This window comes from Podarcis tiliguerta (genome assembly GCF_965153285.1).
Source record: "Podarcis tiliguerta genome assembly, chromosome: 12".
Classification (NCBI taxonomy): domain Eukaryota; kingdom Metazoa; phylum Chordata; class Lepidosauria; order Squamata; family Lacertidae; genus Podarcis; species Podarcis tiliguerta.
In genome coordinates this window covers 56160164-56177292 of record NC_139545.1, presented here as the reverse complement: position 1 = coordinate 56177292, position 17129 = coordinate 56160164, and the positions used below count along the sequence as shown (strand labels likewise).

The 17129-nt window shown below is 47.6% G+C and overlaps 1 protein-coding gene across 1 annotated transcript; it reads left to right on the top strand.

Moving 5' to 3' along the window:
* Positions 1-3905: 3905 nt before the first annotated feature.
* On the top strand, positions 3906-15270 carry LOC310660882 (uncharacterized protein). The gene is made up of 4 exons (XM_083406354.1): positions 3906-4217; positions 9934-10060; positions 11128-11241; positions 13102-15270. The coding sequence occupies exons 1-4, from the start codon at positions 4182-4184 to the stop codon at positions 15015-15017; spliced, it is 2193 nt and encodes a 730-aa protein (XP_083262480.1). The 5' UTR covers positions 3906-4181; the 3' UTR covers positions 15018-15270.
* Positions 15271-17129: the final 1859 nt, after the last annotated feature.

Here is a 17129-nt window from a genome sequence, read left to right as displayed (position 1 = left end):
AGGACCCCTGGACGGTAAAGTCCAGTCAAAGGCAACTATGGGATGGCAGCACCCATCTTGCTTTCAGGCTGAGGGAGCCGTCGGTTTTAAGAATAATAACAATTTATTATTTATACCCCACCCATCTGGCTGAGTTTCCCCAGCCACTCAGGGCAGCTCCCAATCGAGTGTTAAAAACAATATAGCATTAAATATTAAAAACTTCCCTAAACAAGGCTGCCTTCAGATGTGTTTTAAAGATAAGATAGCTGCTTATTTCCTTCACAGACAGCTTTCCGGGTCCTGAGGCCAGCAGGACTAAACCGCTTCTGGCGCAATAGGACACCGAGACAGAAACCAGAGCAGTGCATGGAAATGCTGTTTACCTTCCCGCCAGATACCTACTTATCTACTTGCAGTGGCGTGCTTTCTAACTGCTAGGTGGGCAGGAGCAGGGACAGAGCAACGCAGGGATTCGAACCACCGACCTTCCAATCGGCAAACCCAGGAGGCTCAGTGGTTTAGACCACAGCGCCACAAGCATCCCTTTCAGTCATAGCAGATAAGCACAGTGCTTTTTTCTTTATTTGAACTTTCTGCAAACTCATTCAAGGGCAAGGTAAAAGCTCCCATCTGCATTACAGTGGTACCTCGGGTTAAGTACTTAATTCGTTCCGGAGGTCCGTACTTAACCTGAAACTGTTCTTAACCTGAAGCACCACTTTAGTTAATGGGGCCTCCTGCTGCTGCTGTGCCGCCGGAGCACGATTTCTAGGTTAGCGGCGTCTGTAACCTGAAGCGTATGTAACCTGAAGCGTATGTAACCCGAGGTACCACTGTATACAGAGCAGGCACAAAGAGACACAGAAATTATGCAGCTTTTAAAGTCCTCAAAGTTCTTCCCTCCCCTCACAGAAAGGGTATGGAAAGTCCGCAGCATATTTTGTTTTCCTTATTAACATAACATCGTCCCATTTCTCATGCTAATCATTGTACAAATATGGTCACAAGGTCCTTTAGGTAATCTGATTGACGCATCAGCAGAATATCTTTATTGCAGGGGCCTTAATTACCATCACTGCAAGCTTCTCTTATACAAGTTCAAGTCTGTTTCTCATCTGATAACGACAGATATTAACCAACAGGCATAGATGTGTGCAGCTCCTGTGTTCATGTTCCACAACCACAAGTTAGCTACATCCTGTGTATCTTACAGTGTGGGTACATCGCTTTCTGCTAATCTGTCTTCTTCATATCTTGGGGTTCTTGTGGTTACTTTTATCAGCTCTAAACTGTAAGTTATTAGCCAAGCAGGCATCCGTTCTTATGTGAGAAGCAAAATAAAGCATGAAACAGAGAATCAATGTAAAGATTGCGAATTGTGCCGAGACCTTGCTGACAAAGGTCTGTACAGTGGTACCTCAGGTTACAGATGCTTCAGGTTACAGTCTCCGCTAACCCAGAAATAGTACCTCGCGTTAAGAACTTTGCTTCAGGATGAGAACAGAATCGTGTGGCGGTGGCGCAGCGGCAGCAGGAGGCCCCATCAGCTAAAATGGTACCTCAGGTTAAGAACAGTTTCAGGTTAAGAACGGACCTCCAGAACAAATTAAGTTCTTAACCGGAGGTACCACTGTATGGTTTTCCCAGTAGTGATGTATGGAAGTGAGAGCTGGGCCATAAAGAAGGCTGATCACCGAAGAATGGATGCTTTTGAATTCTGGTGCTGGAGGAGACTCTTGAGAGTCCCATGGACTGCAAGAAGATCAAACCAATCCATTCTTAAGGAAATCAGCCCTGAGTGATCACTGGAAGGACAGATCGTGAAGCTGAGGCTCCAATACTTTGGCCACCTCATGAGAAGAGAAGACTCCCTGGAAAAGACCCTGATGTTGGGAAAGATGGAGGGCACAAGGAGAAGGGGATGACGGAGGACGAGATGGTTGGACAGTGTTGTCAAAGCTACCAGCATGAGTTTGACCAAACTGCGGGAGGCAGCAGAAGACAGGAGTGCCTGGCGTGCTCTGGTCCAGGGGGTCACGAAGAGGTGGACACGATTTATACAACAAATGTTGTATAAATAAAGAATTGCTTAGAAGCACTTATTCAAAATCTTGGCCAACCCCAACCTCTCTCAATATCAAAGGAACACAAGCGAATAGCAGAGAACCTGCACAAGAGACGCTGACACAAATCCCCACATATATTAAGTAAAATACAGTGGTACCTCAGGTTACATACGCTTCAGGTTACAGATGATTCAGGTTATGGACTCCGCTAACCCAGAAATATTACCTCGGGTTAAGAACTTTGCTTCAGGATGAGAACAGAAATCGTGCTCCAGTGGCGCAGCAGCAGCGGGAGGCCCCATTATCTAAAGTGGTGTTTCAGGTTAAGAACAGTTTCAGGTTAAGAACGGACCTCCAGAATGAATTAAGTACTTAACCTGAGGTACCACTGTAGAAATATCGCCACCCGACCCCACCCCCACTCACCTTTCCCCCCTCCACCTCTTTCCCCCTTTTCTTCCTAATGTCTCAACAAATGAAACTGATCTGTTTGAAATGTTACTTGAAAAAAAGAGACTTTTGTAAACAAAGAAAATCTTTAATAAAAATACATTATATATATATATACATAGGCTCAACTATGTATGTGCTCAACTAAATGTTTGTATAAAACATCTTATTTTATAAATGACGAAGAGGCAACAATATATTATTTCTCACACTATGTAGCACCCTGCTTGTGGTTAACGCTTAGCTGGAATGAAATATTCAACGCAGCAATAGAGAAATTAAAATAATAATTTATTTGCCAGACAAATAAATGATAGGCACAGTGGTATATGGTTACCAAAGCTCTGCCCACTCCAGCCCTGATGGCCAGCACTTATATTTCCTCAGCCCAGCCCCCTTGCTCCTCCTTTGGCTGCCTCTGTCCAATCAGCCTGGTTGAAATTCCTATTGGATGTTTGCTAGAACCAATCATAAAAGACACACCCATTTCCTATTATCTTTATGGGAGACAAAGAGCTATATTTCCTTCTATCCATAAATGGCAGACAAGTAGTCATATATCCTACATTTGCCTTGACAAGGCACCTTAATTACCAGATCACCTTTTGCCCTGTTGCCCTATTGCCCCTTCACTCCAAAACAGATGGCTCAAACAGATGGCTCATGGTAACAGAGATCTTGGGTTCACCTTCTCACACACCATCAATGAAATAAGAATCTAACATAAGAATCTAACATTTCTTACTTTCTAAATCCTTTGCATAATTACATTAAGCCAATAAATCTCATACATAACATAGATAGCTTTTTAGAAGAAAGGGACTTTGCAAAGAAAAAAAGGAACTCAGTAAAAACAGATTCAAAAGAAGCCTCTTCAGTTTACACCCCCCTTCCCAGCCAGCTGCTTTTCCCATTAGCTCTTTGCCCTTTAACCTTAGGAAAATATGGCTAGAGTCTGATGGGAGGCACATGGCATTATTTCCTGTTAAACAATAAATCTTACTATTTACCAACTCTTAATTAGTGTTTTTGCAGCTTGATTGTATTCTGTAATATGTAGGGTCAGTGTAACATTTGCTCCCAGCCTGTAAATCTCTTTTACAACTTTGAGAAACCTGTCTCCTGCTATGGCTATAAATCAGGGGGGCCCTTGTTCAGGAGAGCAGGAAAATAAACAACTGCCAGAGTACTTAGCCAGCTGGTTTCTGCCTGGCATGAAACATACAAACATTTGCAAATATATCCTTAAGCTCATTTTAAAATACAAGCCTTGATCAGATGCCTCAACTATCCAACCCCCCTTTCGAACAGCAGAAAGTTCTTTCTGGTCTCTAGCCGGAATCTCCTTTCTTGAATCCACTGGTTGCAGGTGTGCGCGTTTGCATCCCCCGCTCGTTTCCCCCCTCTGCGCAACGACCCTGCGATTTAGGCGCGGCGGAGGGGACACCACCGGCCCAAGATCGCGCGCAACGAGGGCAGTTTTGAACCGGAGCTTCCCAGGTCCTTAATCCGAGCGTAAAAGCGCCTTCTCCGCGCGTGGCAAAGCTCAGCCAGGAAGAAGCGGGGGGGAAAGAAGACTCTCTCGCCTTCTCCACGCCTCTGAAAGCCCTGGAGCTCCGCCCCGGCAGCCCAGACCGGAGGTGCTGCGAGGAGAAGCGGCCAGAGGCGGCGGAGAGGGGCGCCATGCCTGCCCGGGAAGCAACAAGCTGCGCTTCGCAGGTAGGAGCGCAACCGGTGCAGTTGGAGGGGGGGGGGGCGCTGCTGGAGAGCCTGCTCTGCAAAACGTGGGGTGGATCCCTAGATCGGGGAGGACGGTGGCAGTTTCCGGCAGTGTTGGGTGAAAGAGATCCACTTTTCAAGGCTTAGGAGGACCCGGATGCCCTGGCAAGGAGATGGGCTGCCCGCGCGCGCGCGCAGTTTTTGGAGACCTGGGGGTGACGTTGGAACCAGCCTCCTTAGCCAGGTTTTTAAAGACCTTTGGAGGCAACCGAGCTCTGGGAAGATTGTGGCGAGCCCCCCCCCCCCCCGCCTGATATGTAATTCGAAACAAAAACAATACCAAAAATAATTTTCATGATAACTGCAAAAGCAGAAAGTTGCTGCAGTCTCTGGTTTCCTCGCCTTATTGCAATCTAGGACGCCCGCCCCGCCCCCCGGTTTAGTAAATAAAATGAGGACGGAAGAATGGGAAAGTGTTTAGGAGTGCAAGGAAGTCAGAGCCAACTTCGGATTTCCCTCCATGACGACTACAAGAATATCAAACGCAAAATTCTTTAAAATAAAATACTTTTTTGGGTGGGTGCCCCGCATGCTGGTGCCTAAACGCATGTCTGGTCTGCCGGTTGGGCAACCCAGCGCTGCCTTTGCTGATCTGCAAATATACTGTATTTCCAAATATTTTGCACTTGGAGCTCCTATCAGCCGCAGCCAGCAGGGCCTTCAGATCTGCTGTGCTGTGCTGTGCTGTAATTTGAAGCTTGCAGTGCTGTGTCTACTTTAAAGGGTAAAGGGGCCCCTGACCTTTAGGTCCAGTCATGGACGACTCTGGGATTGCGGCGCTCATCTCGCTTTACTGGCCGAGGGAGCCGGCGTACAGCTTCCGGGTCATGTGGCCAGCATGACTAAGCCGCTTCTGGCGAACCAGAGCAGCGCACGGAAACGCCGTTTACCTTCCCGCCGGAGCGGTACCTATTTATCTACTTGTACTGTGCTTTTGAACTGCTAGGTTGGCAGGAACAGAGACTGAGCAACGGGAGCTCACCCCGTCGCGGGGATTCGAACCGCCGACCTTCTGATCGGCAAGTCCTAGGCTCTGTGGTTTAACCCACAGCGCCACCCGCGTCCCGTGTCTACTTTAAATAATAATAATTAAAAAATTAAATGAAGCTCAGAAATGAATATTGGTAAATCTGCAGGTATGCCTTGTTGGCTAGCAAATGGACTCCTCTCTCCCCTAGGTAGGTTTAGTAAACGGTTTTTCTGGTGACTGATATGTGGGCGGCCGGCTTGGGGTGTGGTGAATCTAGTGTGTTGAGTTTAGATAACATTTGAGGAGCTCCTAACGAAGCCAAGACTTAAATGTGGAGCCATGCATGCAAAACACACCCAAACACCTTCTAAACTTGACATATCAAAGCACTTATCCTATCCAGTGCTTTTTTTCCTGGGGGGAGATGCAGGGGTACGCATACCCCTTTTTTTTAATAATAATTTTTATTAATTTACAACAGAACAAAACAAAACATACATTGTTTTCACATTCAAATTTTTCCAAATCTTTCTTTTTGGACTTCCTTCAGCTTTTCCGTAAATCTTTCGTAGTCATTATTAATTTACGCATTTCCTTTTTTTTATATTGTCATTATTTAAATCTTTTTCCTCTGTTTCCTTTTAACAATACCTCTCACGTTTTCACAGTGCTCTTTTAAAGCCCTCTAGCGTTATTTGATCTTCACTTATACTCTCCAGATATTCAACAAATTTTCCCCAGTCTTCTGTAAACTTTTGGTCTCTTAAATATCTAATCTTCCCAGTCATCTTATCCAATTCAGCATAGTCTAACAACTTCAATCTCCAGTCTTCTATTGTCGGTATTTCCTGTTGTTTCCATTTCTGAGCCAGCAACACCCTTGCAGCCGTCACTGCGTATTGGAAAAACTTATTATCCTTTCTCTTAATCTCTTTTCCTAAAATACCTAACAGAAAGACCTCTGGCTTCTTTGTAAAAGTATATTTTAGAATCTTTTTCAACTCCTTATATATCATTTCCCAGAAGCCTTTCACTCTCTTACATTCCCACCACATATGGTAAAATGAACCTTCTTTTTCTTTACATTTCCAACACTTATGGGGTACGCATACCCCTTAACAGGAGAAGAAACAAAAAAGATTTTTTTAATGGAATATGCAGAAATGGCCAGACTGGCAGGAAAGATCAGAAACCAGGAAGACCCGAGTATTTTTAAATACTGGAATAACTTTCTAACATATTTGAGAGATCACTGTACACAGTTGAAATCAGTGGCAGGAATACAGTGACACTTGCAATGTAAGGTGGATTTTGGATACTATGATTATATCACAGATAGATTACAGTAAAAGATGCAGGAATAAAATTTTGAATTGGAACCCATTGAGGGAAGAAAGGAGGTCTCAACGTTCAAAAGAACCATTTTCTTTTTTTAATGTGTGAAAATGTTATATTTATGGTGTATAATGTTTATGTAAAACTAATTCAAAAAATAATTCCTTTTTTATTATTGTTTTAGTTTCTTCTCTAACACGGTGAATCGTCAATTTTGTTGCTACCACTGATGGCGGCCTTTTGTCCATTAACTGTATTTATTTCCCCCGATTTGAACTATAGAATGGTGATTTTCTCGAGTCAAAATGAGAGTACCCCCTAAACATTTTTTAAGAAAAAAAGTACTGATCATATCTTAGCGGTTCTCAACCTGTGGGTCCCCAGATGTTGTTGGACTACAACTCCCATCATCCCTGAGTTCTGACCTAGCTAGCTAGGGGTGATGGGAGTTGTAGTTCAACAACATCTGGCGGAATAGCTCTGTCTTACAGGCCCGACGGAAGGAGGTTAAATCCTGAAGGGCCCATGGGACAGAGCATTCCACCAGGTCGGAGCCATCACTGAAAAGGCCCTGGCCCTGGTGGAAGATAGTCTGACTTCCTTAGGGCCCGGGACGTCTAAACTGTGGCTATTCATGGACCTTAAGGTCCTCTGCAGGGCAGACCAGGAGAGGCAGTCCTGTAAATACAAGGGCCTTCAGCCACAAAGGGCTTTAAAGGTCAAGACCAGCACCTTGAACCTGACCCTATACTCCACTGGGAGCCAGTGCAACTGGTAAAGCACTGGGTGAATATGCTCCCATGGCAGGGACCCCGTGAGGAGCCTCGCTGCAGCATTCTGCACCCGCTGGAGTTTGTGGGACAGTTTCAAGGGCAGCCCCGTGTAGAGCGAATTACAGTAGTCAAGCCTGTTCTAGTTGGGGTTGTAAACCACTTTGAGATATATGTGTGTGTGTGTGTGTGTGTGTGTGTGATGGTATAGAAATGAAATGAATAATAACGATGACAATAATTCTTCATAGGATTGTAGACTTGGAAGGGACCCTTCGGGTCATCTAGTCCAACCCCATGCAATGCCGGAATTGCAACGAAAGAATCAGCGATATCCAACCCTTAAAAAAAAATTCCAATGAAGGAGATTCTACCACTTTCCACTGTCGAACAGCTCTTACCACCAGACAGTTGTGTAGGGATCAGATGGGATTACCATGAGGAATTATAAAATATACATCAAGCCATTGTGTCCACGATGAAAGCACTGTGTTGACTGGGTTTGATATATTGACGATGATTTCTGATTAAATCCCATAAGATTCTACATCCATGGCCTTTTCATGCCCTTTCGACTCTACTGCCCATTTCTCTCCCCTCACATGTCATGTACACAGCTGTTGCTTCGCCAGGCAGGCATCCTGGGCCATAAAGATTGTGGGCAAGTTTCTCTGATGTAGTTTTCTTATATATTTATCATAAGATGTTAATCTTTGAGCCACGGAACAGATCTCACATGAAGGTGACAGTGATCCGGTCCTCCTGGCCATCCTTCTTATCGTGTGTACTGATTGTTTTGAATCACAGAATCATAGAAGAGTTGGAAGAGACCACAAGGGCCATCGAGTCCAACCCCCTGCCAAGCAGGAAACACCATCAGAGCACTCCTGACATATAGTTGTCAAGCCTCTGCTTAAAGACCTCCAAAGAAGGAGACTCCACCACACTCCTTGGCAGCAAATTCCACTGTCAAACAGCTCTTACTGTCAGGAAGTTCTTCCTAACGTTTAGGTGGAATCTTCTTTCTTGTAGTTTGGATCCATTGCTCCGTGTCCGCTTCTCTGGAGCAGCAGAAAACAACCTTTCTCCCTCCTCTAGGTGACATCCTTTTATATATTTGAACATGGCTATCATATCACCCCTTAACCTCTTCTCCAGGCTAAACATGCCCAGCTCCCTTAGCCGTTCCTCATAAGGCATCGTTTCCAGGCCTTTGACCATTTTGGTTGCCCTCCTCTGGACACGTTCCAGTTTGTCAGTGTCCTTCTTGGACTGTGGTGCCCAGAACTGGACACAGTACTCCAGGTGAGGTCTGACCAGAGCAGAATACAGTGGCACTGTTACTTCCCTTGATCTAGATGCTATACTCCTATTGATGCAGCCCAGAATTGCATTGGCTTTTTTAGCTGCCGCGTCACACTGTTGGCTCATGTCAAGTTTGTGGTCAACCAAGACTCCTAGATCCTTTTCACATGTACTGCTCTCAAGCCAGGTGTCACCCATCTTGTATTTGTGCCTCTCATTTTTTTTGCCCAAGTGCAATACTTTACATTTCTCCCTGTTAAAATTCATCTTGTTTGTTTTGGCCCAGTTCTCTAATCTGTCAAGGTCGTTTTGAAGTGTGATCCTGTCCTCTGGGGTGTTAGCCACCCCTCCCAGTTTGGTGTCATCTGCAAATTTGATCAGGATGCCCTTAAGTCCATCATCCAAGTCGTTGATAAAGATGTTGAATAAGACCGGGCCCAAGACAGAACCCTGTGGCACCCCACTAGTCACTCTTCTCCAGGATGAAGAGGAACCATTGATGAGCACCCTTTGGGTTCGGTCAGTCAGTCAGTTACAAATCCACTGAGTGGTAGCATAGTCAAGACCACATTTTACCAGCTTCTTTACAAGAATATCATGGGGCCCCTTGTCAAATGCCTTGCTGAAATCAAGGTAGGCTACATCCACTGCGTTCCCTTCATCTACCAGGCTTGTAATTCTGTCAGAAAAATGAGATCAGGTTAGTCTGACATGACTTATTTTTCAGAAATCCATGCTGACTATTGGTGATCACAGCATTCCTTTCTAGGTGCTCACAGACTGTTTGCTTAATGATCTGCTCCAGAATCTTCCCTGGTATTGATGTCAGACTGACTGGGCGATAATTATTTGGGTCCTCTCTTTTCCCTTCCGGAGTTTCCCTAGTCCTCTTTTATTTACTCTCAGATTATTTATGCATGCTCAGAGTAGTCTTTGTAGTTAAAAGAATTTCTTTTGATCTAACTTTGTCCCCACGTGGGTTTGTGGAAATGCTCAGAAGAAATCTGATTGGTTCTTACGAACACTCTGTAAAAAGTTCTTTTGTGAATAAAACGACCTGGGCTGGGGGCTGCGAGGATCGGACGGAGAAGCACAGAGAGACACAATTATACGCACCCTTCCCAGAGTCTTGCTGGTTCAAGTCTCTGTGTGTATTCTTATTAATCAGAGTTCAATCCTTCCTTTACTTTGGGAACGCAACAAGTTGTTCCTCATGTTTAGTTGGAACCTCCTATCCTATCATGTGACTGTAAAATGGAAATGTTTCTCATTTCAGGCAACAGTGAGGTTTGAGGACGTCATTATTTATTTTTCCAAGAGTGAGTGGAAGTCCCTAGCCAAGTGGCAGAAGGAGCTGTACTGGGAAGTGTTGACAGACAACTATGAAGCTTTGCTCGTTGCAGGTAAGGAGAAGCTGAAAAAAGGCCTCTGCAAATATCGCAACTTGGCTTTCTATGAATGAGAAAACGCAGATCCATCTTGTTCTCAAGATATGGTGCATGCTCTGCTTATCTCCCGCTTGGACTACTGCAAACTACCTTTGAAGGTGACCCGGAAGCTACAACTAATCCAGAATGCGGCAGCTAGACTGGTGACTGGGAGCGGCTGCCGGGACCATATAACACTGGTCATATAACACTGGTCTTGAAAGACCTACATTGGCTCCCAGTATGTTTCCGAGCACAATTCAAAGTGTTGGTGCTGACCTTTAAAGTCCTAAATGGCCTCGGCCCAGTAGACCTGAAGGAGCGTCTCCATCCCCATTGTTCTGCCCGGACACTGAGGTCCAGCTCCGAGGGCCTTCTGGCGGTTCCCTCACTGCGAGAAGCCAAGTTACAGGGAACCAGGCAGAGGGCCTTCTCGGTGGTGGCACCCGCCCTGTGGAACGCCCTCTCACCAGATGTCAAGGAAGCAAACAACTACCTGACTTTTAGAAGACATCTGAAGGCAGCCCTGTTTAGGGAAGCTTTTAATATTTGATGCTTTATTCTGTTTTTAATCTGTTGGGAGCTGCCCAGAGTGGCTGGGGAAACTTACCTAGTGCGCCTCAGTTTAAGAATGGTTTTGGTTTAAGAACTTACTTCCGGAATGGATTAAGTTCATAAACCGAGGTACCACTGAATTATTATTATTCCTTAGTTACTTGTAATGTGCCAACCGATCTAGGGAAGCCATTCCTATGAATTCATTTTGGCTGACTGCCACACACCTACTGCTCATCTGCAGCCAAAATTCATTAGTCTCTTTTCCAGCTGGAAAACCTCAGAATCGTTGCCAGTGAACCAGAGTGGTTTTTTTAGGGGCAGGTAGCAGCAGTAGATTAAATGGAGCGTCTGAATTCGCTTTTTCTGAAAGAGGAGCTGATGAAGGAAGGGGGGAAATCGCAAGCAAGCAGAGAACAAGGCCTCTTTGTCAAAATATTGTTTCCGACACTGTGTTTTCTCCCTCCCTCATTTCCTTCTGCGAGCAGGGCGGCCGGTCACCAAAGCAGAAGTTGTGGCGTGGCTTGAGCAGTGTGAACGTCTGGACATCGAAAGAACCCAGGAATCTAGATTCAGAGACCCTGATGCAAATGTTTCTGCAAGTGAGTGGAAATTAAAAGTGGAATGAGGTGGAAGGGCAGGGTGCCGAGACCCCACATCTACGCAAAAGCTCTGAAAGGGGAGGACTCAGTTGACGATTATAACTCCTGAAAGAACAATGGCCAGCCGTTAATTTAAGTTAAGGGGTGTAACCCGACTGGATTCTTACCAATCCAAATGGAAAGCTAGGTAAAGGGACCCCTGACCATTAGGTCCAGTCGTGGCCGACTCTGGGGTTACGGCGCTCATCTCGCTTTACTGGCCGAGGGAGCTGGCGTATAGCTTCCGGGTCATGTGGCCAGCAGGACTAAGCCGCTTCTGGCGCACCAGAGCAGCGCATGGAAACGTCATTTACCTTCCCGCCTGAGTGGTACCTATTTATCTACTTGCACTGGTGTGATTTCGAACTGCTAGGTGGGCAGGAGCAGGGACCGAGCAACGGGAGTTCACCCCGTTGCGGGGATTTGAACCGCCGACCTTCTGATCGGCAAGCCCTAGGCTCTGTGGTTTAACCCACAGCGCCACCTGCATCCCTAATGGAAAGCTACACTGCATGAAAAGCTTAAGAGGCTTGGGGTTTTCCCCACAGGCCCTGATAGCTGTAGGTTATGAGAAAGCTAAAGCAATAATCCGCCAACGAATTTGGGATGTGGAACTGCAATGCCACGTGAGCGAGATGAATAAACACCCAGCAATGAAAGATAACGGGAGAGGATTTACCCCAGCAAATTATTTGTCAAAATTACAAATACCTAAATACAGATGGTCATTTACCCTCGCTAGATTCAACGTGCTGGGCAGATTTGAACATAAACCATACGCAGAACGAGTCTGCCCCTGCGACTTGATGGAGGTAGAAACTGTCTCTCATGCCTTGTTACGCTGCCGTTTCTATGGGGATATACGCTCGGTATTTATTACCCTTGCTATGCAAAAATCTCCAAATGAATCCGAACTTCAGTGTCTAAAATCCCTGGTAGAGGACAAGGATCTTGAGATCACGTTAAGGGTAGCCAAACTCTGTGCATTTGCCATAAAACCTAGGGAACAAGCTGTGCTATAATGATTAAGGTTTTAAATGATAATTTTAGGTTATATGTTAGTGACTAAGTTTTAATTTATATATTTTTTAAACTGTTGCTATATCTGTATTGTCCCTGTTATATCTAATTGCAAATTCAAATGTATCCCTATTGTGTTTTATGACTTCCTTGATATTGTATGTGGGCTGGAACCGGTCTGTGACCGAAATAATAAAATTCTATTCTATTGCAAGGGGCGCGACTTGATAACTCTTGAGGTCCTTTCCGACTCTGCAGTGAAAAATTGCAAATGGAAGTTTTCTTTTAAAAAGGAATTGATGAACCTAATTTAGTTATGCCTACTAATTGCAAAGGGGACGCTGGTGGCACTGTGGATAAAAGCCTCAGCGCCTAGGGCTTGCTGACCGAAAGGTCGGCGGTTCGAATCCCCGCGGCGGGGTGCGCTCCCGTTGCTCGGTCCCAGCGCCTGCCAACCTAGCAGTTCGAAAGCACCCCTAAGTGCAAGTAGATAAATAGGGACCACTTACTAGCGGGAAGGTAAACGGCGTTTCCGTGTGTGGCTCTGGCTCGCCAGAGCAGCAATGTCATGCTGGCCACATGACCTGGAAGTGTCTCCGGACAGCGCTGGCCCCTGGCCTCTTGAGTGAGATGGGCGCACAACCCTAGAGTCTGTCAAGACTGGCCCGTACGGGCAGGTATACCTTTACCTTTACCTTTTACTAATTGCAATGGTTCTGCTCTGAGTACGGACAGATGCGACCCTTTCACCTGTTCCTTTGTCCACAGAGAAATAATTCCACGTTCTCTCTTTCCTTCCAGCAAATGATGGGCCCTCGAAGGCACGTTGTGAGGAGCGCAGTGGGCAGGCAGGATCTCTCGAGACGCTACGTGACAAGTCTAAGGATGTAGTGACCCAACGCGGTGATATGGGGGGCACCCCCAAGCAGACGTATTTGTCCCCCGGACCACAAGGGAACCCTGCAAAGGCTGAGCCTCTTTTGCACATCGAACATGGTCAAAGTCCGGCAAGCCCGGCCTGCTCCCAGAGGCCTGCTGCTCCACCAAAACAGTATAAATGCAGGGAGTGCGGCAAGAGGTTCCGGTTGGAAGGGCTGCTTCGAATGCATCAGGAGATTGCCGCAAGGAAGATGTCCTTTGCTTGTTCTGCCTGCGGACTGTGCTTCACAAGCCCTTTGTCTCTGAGGATGCACCAGAGAACGCACTTTCCAGCCGTGGCGGACGGGGAGAAGGCCTCTCCCGGGAAGAACCGGCTGAGTGCACAGCAAGCGCCCGAGAACTTGCACCAGTGCGCAGACTGCGGGGACCGATTCCGCGGGTTCCTCGACCTCCTCCGGCACCAGAAAACCCACGAGGAGGCGAGGCCCCGTCCGTGCGTCCAGTGCGAGGCCTCGTTCATGCACCGGATCGACCTCGCCACGCACGAGGAGGGCCACTTGGAGGAAGCGCTGAAGAGGCACGATCGGCGCAGGCGGAAGTGTCTCTGCAAGCTCGCCTTCCGGCTGCACTTCGCGTCGCTGCTCGGGCGTGGCGTGCAGGGCAAGCAGGCCGCCTCGCGGGAGCAGGACCTCGAGCGACCGCACCAGGACGAAGACGTCAAAGGGGAAACGGCGTACCCCTGCACCGGGTGTGGGCTGCTATTCAAGTGGGAAGAGAACCTCGAGGTACATTATAGGTACTGCAGTGAGCAGAAGCCTCCGTTAAACGCCTCCTCCCCGGTCGCTCTGCCGGGGGAACGCCGGGAGGCTCGCGACAAGCAAGGGGTCGCCCGGCCGGCTTCCGAGGGCAGCTGCGGCGACACGGGGCTCCCTCCCTCGCAAGCCTCCTCCGCTCAGCACGCTTGCCCGGAGTGCGGCAAACACTTCGCCTCCAAGGGCAGCCTCCGCAGGCACAAGAGGAGGCACAAGGCCGCATTGCAGCGCCGACAGAGTGCGGCCCACACGGACGGTGGTGGCGGCATCTCTGGCGGCCCCGCCAAAGCTTGTGCGACCAAAAAGCTGTACAAATGCCAGGAGTGCGGGAAGAAGTTGGTATACAAGTGGCAGATGGCTGCTCACCAGCAAGGCCACGCCGAAGGGAAGAGTTTTATATGCCACCGTTGCGGGGAAAGCTTCGGGTTCAAGAGCGGTTTGCAGGAACACCGGTGTGCAGCAGGAGGCGCTGTGCCGGGCGAGGCCAGGCTGCTTTGCTGGTGCGGGAAGAGCGTTTCGAAGCTTCACTTTTCCAAACATCAGGCATTCCATGCGGGGCTGAGGTACATGTGCCTCCTCTGCGGGAAGGTGTCGGGTTTCCAGAGTTCGGCCATCGCGCATCGCCGCAGCCATGTCAGAAGGGGCCAGCTGCTCGCGGCGGCGAGGGGCTCCGGTCTCCTTTCCCGCACGATAGAAAAGGTCTACATTCCTCAGGGACCGCAGCTGCAGAATCCAGAGGAGACGGGGCAGCCCAGTGGTGGCCTTCCGGCCGGCCCGGAAGCCCCGGCGGAGGGTGGGAAGAGCCCTCGGCAGAAATGGAAGCTGAAATCTCCCCGGATCACCCTCCCGAAGCCCTTCAGGTGCAGCGACTGTGGGAAAGCCTTCGCCTACCTGCCTCGCCTGCTGTCGCACCGCAAGGAACACACGGGCGACTTTCCCTTCCAGTGTGCCGAATGCGGCAAGGGCTTCATCAGCAGAAATTACCTCAGCCTGCACTGGAAAATACACACCAAAGAGAGCGTGTGACCGCCTCTGGATCAGGGCCACGGCGTCCTCCTGGCTTTCCCAGATTTCACCTCCTCATCCCCGACTGGGGCTGATGGGAGTTGGGAGCTCAAATGATATCTAGATAATAATTTATTATTTGTACCCCACCCATCTGGCTGGGGTTCGCCAGCCACTCTGGGCAGCTTCCAACAAAGATTAAAAAGACATTGAAATGTCACACATTAAAAACTTCCCTGAACAGGGCTGCCTTCAGATGTCTTCTAAATGTCAGGTAGTTGTTCTTCTCTTTGACATCTGATGAGAGGGTGTTCCACAGGGCAGGTGCCACCACTGAGAAGGCCCTCTGCCTGGTTCCCTGTAGCTTTGCCTCTCGCAGGGGGGGAACCACCAGAAGGCCCTCGGAGCTGGACCTCAGTGTCCGGGTAGAACGATGAGGGTGGAGATGCTCCTTCAGGTATATCTAGAGAGAACCATGTTGGCTCTGGAGCAAGGGAAGTGCCTGCTGGCTAGCTGCTTGTCATGGGTGGGCAGAAGAATCTCAAGCCCGGGAACTTGAGAGCAGCTCCCAGAATCCTCTGTCATTGCGCAGGGTGCCTCTGAGCATGCTGTTCCTCAGCGCAGGGAAGCAGCGCCCCTAGAGGCTGCTGGGAAAACAGCGCCTCAGAGCATGCAGCAAGTCGGAAGAGGGTTGAGCAAAACTCGAATCCATGCCATGCATTTAGAGGACGTTGCTTCTACAAAATCCCTGGGAACTGTAGCTGATCCTCTGCGGAGCTACAGTTATCCATGTGCGTTAAGTGGTCTTTACGCATCAGATGCAGATGTGACCTTAGTTTGGTGTCCTCTTTTTCTCGCTGCGTACGAGCCTCTCAGGTCACCCTCCACCCCACATAGACCTCTGGTTATAGGGTGGTATATAAATACTACTAGTACTACTACTACTGCTGATAATAATAATAGTAATTAATAATTAATAAAATATTGCCCTAGTGACCTAGATAGAGAAGCAGAGCTATAAATCTGCATCTGCTTTAAAGTAAGATTTCCACTAGAGGCTGATTTATTAATTGGCTTAAGTCATGGCCAAATTATCTCAGGTGATCAATTCTGTGGAATACTTAACTTGGGGTGCTTTGAGATTTTGAATGTTCTTCAGTCAAATATGTGAACTCAGATATACTCTAGATGGTGTGTTTTTTTTGGTGTGTGTATGTGTGAATATCAACATTCACCAGTGCACCCAAGTTGTCTCAATTTTTCTAATTAGCAGAATTTGCCTGGAATGGGGCAGCAGTGGCACGTGCCGAATTTCATCGTTCACCGTTTAAAGCAGAGGACTTATTAACTGTTTTGTTATTTGTCAGTATGCTTTTATTATTGACGTTTTGTAATGTGTTTTTAATGTCCTCCCCCCACCCCGCCCTGGGATCTTTTGATAAAAGGGTGGTATGTAAGTTTAATAAATAAAATAAAAATAAAAGGCAGGTTGGGATTCTCTTTAAATTTGCCTTCAGCCTTCGGAACTGGAAACAAGCCGGATGATGCAGGATTTTAACCACCCGATGCAGATTTCACTCTGCTGTTCTCATTCACCATCCTGGATATACCGAGTTTCACTACAGTTCCCATCACTGCTGTCATAGAATCATAGAGTTGGAAGAGACCACAAGGGCCATCGAGTCCAACCCCCTGCCAAGCAGGGAACACCATCAGAGCGCTCCTGACATATGGTTGTCAAGCCTCTGCTTAAAGACCTCCAAAGAAGGAGACTCCACCACACTCCTTGGCAGCAAATTCCACTGTCAAACAGCTCTTACTGTCAGGAAGTTCTTCCTAATGTTTAGGTGGAATCTTCTTTCTTGTAGTTTGGATCCATTGCTCCGTGTCCGCTTCTCTGGAGCAGCAGAAAACAACCTTTCTCCCTCCTCTAGGTGACATCCTTTTATATATTTGAACATGGCTATCATATCACCCCTTCACCTCCTCTTCTCCAGGCTAAACATGCCCAGCTCCCTTAGCCGTTCCTCATAAGGCATCGTTTCCAGGCCTTTGACCATTTTGGTTGCCCTCCTCTGGACACGTTCCAGTTTGTCAGTGTCCTTCTTGAACTGTGGTGCCCAGAACTGGACA